The sequence below is a fragment of the Nicotiana tomentosiformis genome, chromosome 9 (genome assembly GCF_000390325.3).
Source record: "Nicotiana tomentosiformis chromosome 9, ASM39032v3, whole genome shotgun sequence".
NCBI classification, from domain to species: domain Eukaryota; kingdom Viridiplantae; phylum Streptophyta; class Magnoliopsida; order Solanales; family Solanaceae; genus Nicotiana; species Nicotiana tomentosiformis.
Genome location: NC_090820.1, coordinates 82170212 through 82172946, shown reverse-complemented (window position 1 = coordinate 82172946; position 2735 = coordinate 82170212). Strand labels below are relative to the sequence as shown.

Below are 2735 nucleotides of genomic sequence, written 5' to 3'. Positions count from 1 at the left end.
ACTAATTGTGTCGCGTTTTTAAATTTATAAACCAAACCAACAAAAGTCGAATTTTTTAATCTCGGGTTTTCTCTAGTTTTTATATTTTTTTTGGGATTTTCGGGTTTTTTAAAGTAAAATCTTCATAACATAAAATATATAACTTGTGCTTTAAATATTTCTTTAATCCCGGTAAAATACAACTAGATAAGGTGTTTCCTAAGAAAATAACACAAAGTGTGAAATGAGTCATGATATTGTACTAAAATATTCAACAACAAATATAATGAAATAACATGAAAACAAATACTATTGAGTTGAATTTCTTTTGTTAGCATTACTATTAATTTTGTTTTGCTTTTGGACTTTATTTTGAGTTACTAACATCTATAACGTATAAAACTTATTGAATCATTCAAAAATTCTAAGCCTAAGTTTAAAACAATATATTAAAAGACAAAAATTATGAAAAAATTTAAGAGATGTTTATATATTAGATTCCAATAAATATTTTTAAAAATAATGTACATATAATGTCGGGTTGGTTTTGATTTTGATTTGATTTTTTTTTTAAATCTAACCAAACCAATTATGGTAGATTTTTTTTAATATCAAACAAAATCAAACCGAACCATTAATCGGATTTTTCCTGGTTTGACTCGAACTATCACTTTGATACTATTTATCGATTTTCTTTATACACCCCTAATTGTAAATAGTGGTGAATCCACAAGAGAAGTCAAATTCACTAAACATATGTAAATAATTTTTTTGGAAAAACAATAATATTGTATAAATCTGCGTACAATAGACCCTTGTAGTCCAACTCTTCTCCGGACCCCGATCCTTTTAATAATGCTGCATAGATGTATATTAGACAATTACTAATGAAAATAATGAAAAGAAAAATAAATAAATTAACGACATAAAGTAAAATCTTAAAACCCTCCAAACTCATTTAATAACTTCACTGTAATAACCGACACAATTTATGAAAAATCCTGCCTCCGCTACTCTTATCAACTGTAGTCTAACTCCTTCAAATTTGCTTCAGAAGCATCAATTGTTGGAAGTTTAATCCTAGGATTTTCCATATTACCGTCATATCTTCCTGAAGTAAAAATAAGGTAATAATAATCTTGGTCATTTTCCAAGGTATAAAGTTTTTGGCCTGCTGCATAGCCACCAAGAAGTTGATATGATCTTTCTGATTGATCAAGAGTTACACAAAAATCATCACCACATGCAGCAAGTTCTAGTTGTGTTCTATATATGAAATCCAAAACTTGTGAAATTTCTTTTTCAAACTGATAAAATGGTCCATTTTCAAAGTTAAATTTTCTAAGCTTACATAGCCCTTCTCCCAATTCCATCATAGCTCCTTTGTGATTTTGGTTGAAGAGGTGATGGAATCCAACTGCACATTGAAGAATTCCATGAAGTAGTGTTCGAATTGGCTCTTCGGATTCGTTCCAAAGGGCTTCAAGAACGTCATGACATCTGTAATGTAATCAGAGGTAACAAAATCAATTCATTTTTTTAATCCTAAAATGACGAGGCATTTGCTTTAAATAGGCCGATGATGCAAAGAACGTCCAAAAAACTCATCAAATTATTCCGTCTAAATAGTATAACTCGTGGGGTCAAAATGCAATCCAAACCCAAACATATTTGGAAACTGAGAATTATGTAAGTTTGGAAAAACTTAGGTTAATAATTTAAGAAAAAATACATCAACTTTTTCCTGTTTTTGTTTTGCATAAAGCAAAATAGAAAAGAGGAGAAGTTGGTTAAGTTATAATCCTTAAAGTTTGAGCAAGTTGGATCATCATTTGATATCTCATGGAAACTCTACCTGTAATAATCTCTGCTATTGAAAAGTGCCACGGCTTCTTGGAAACTATAGTTTTCTGAGTTTAGATAGTCTTCATCTTCATATTCCACAAAACTTCTCCGAGAAAGGAGACGATAATTATATGATGTGGTGTTCTTCTTCAATATTTGCCGCTGATAATGAACCTTTGAGTTTGAGTAGGGAAAAAAGTGTGAAGATAAGTTTGTGAAGTTAGACAAGGATATTAATATTTGCTTGAATTTTGGGAGATTGATGGGAAGGTTAGCCATAGAAGAAGGCTTTGTTCCATTGAGAGGGAATGATTTTCCTACCAATCTTTTCTTTGTTATTTTCTTCGTCTACTTTATTTTGTATGGTTGACGTTTCTTCTCACTCCAAAAATCACTTCACCCAGATTTTATGTCTCACGATTGACGTAACAAATGGAATACTCAAATCAGTTATCTAAGATATTTTTATAGTCTCACTTCCTCCGGGTCTGAACCAAAGTGTAGTTCTTTTGGATTCAAAGAATCAAAATATGTGCAAAAAAAATTTGGGGACCATAATATGTATAGCGCAGTATTTCACTAAGCTATACCTTAACGGCACGTTTATCCGTTAAGGTATAGCGCGGTGAAATACCGCGCTATACATAATTATTGGGCCCACTAATAATTCTTCTGGTATTAACTAACACACCAATAATTCAACAGGGTATAACGCTGTTAAATGCCGCGCTATATGTAAGAACCACACTTTGGGCCCACTGATAAATCTTCTGAACTACAGACCAATAATTCAATTGGGTATAGCGCGCATATTTAAGGCGCTATACATCAATTTTTTTTCTTATTTAAAGAGTTTCAGGAGGATTTTCTAAAAATCCATTCAGAATCCTTCAAGTCTTCCGAAATATTTG

The 2735-nt window shown here is 31.3% G+C and overlaps 1 protein-coding gene across 1 annotated transcript; it reads right to left on the bottom strand.

Moving 5' to 3' along the window:
* Nucleotides 1-723: 723 nt before the first annotated feature.
* LOC104117463 (uncharacterized) lies at nucleotides 724-2258 on the bottom strand. The gene is made up of 2 exons (XM_009628523.3): nucleotides 1835-2258; nucleotides 724-1479 (listed from the first exon to the last, which is right to left on the bottom strand). Exons 1-2 carry the CDS (start codon nucleotides 2101-2103, stop codon nucleotides 999-1001), a joined length of 750 nt encoding a protein of 249 aa, XP_009626818.1. The 5' UTR covers nucleotides 2104-2258; the 3' UTR covers nucleotides 724-998.
* Nucleotides 2259-2735: the final 477 nt, after the last annotated feature.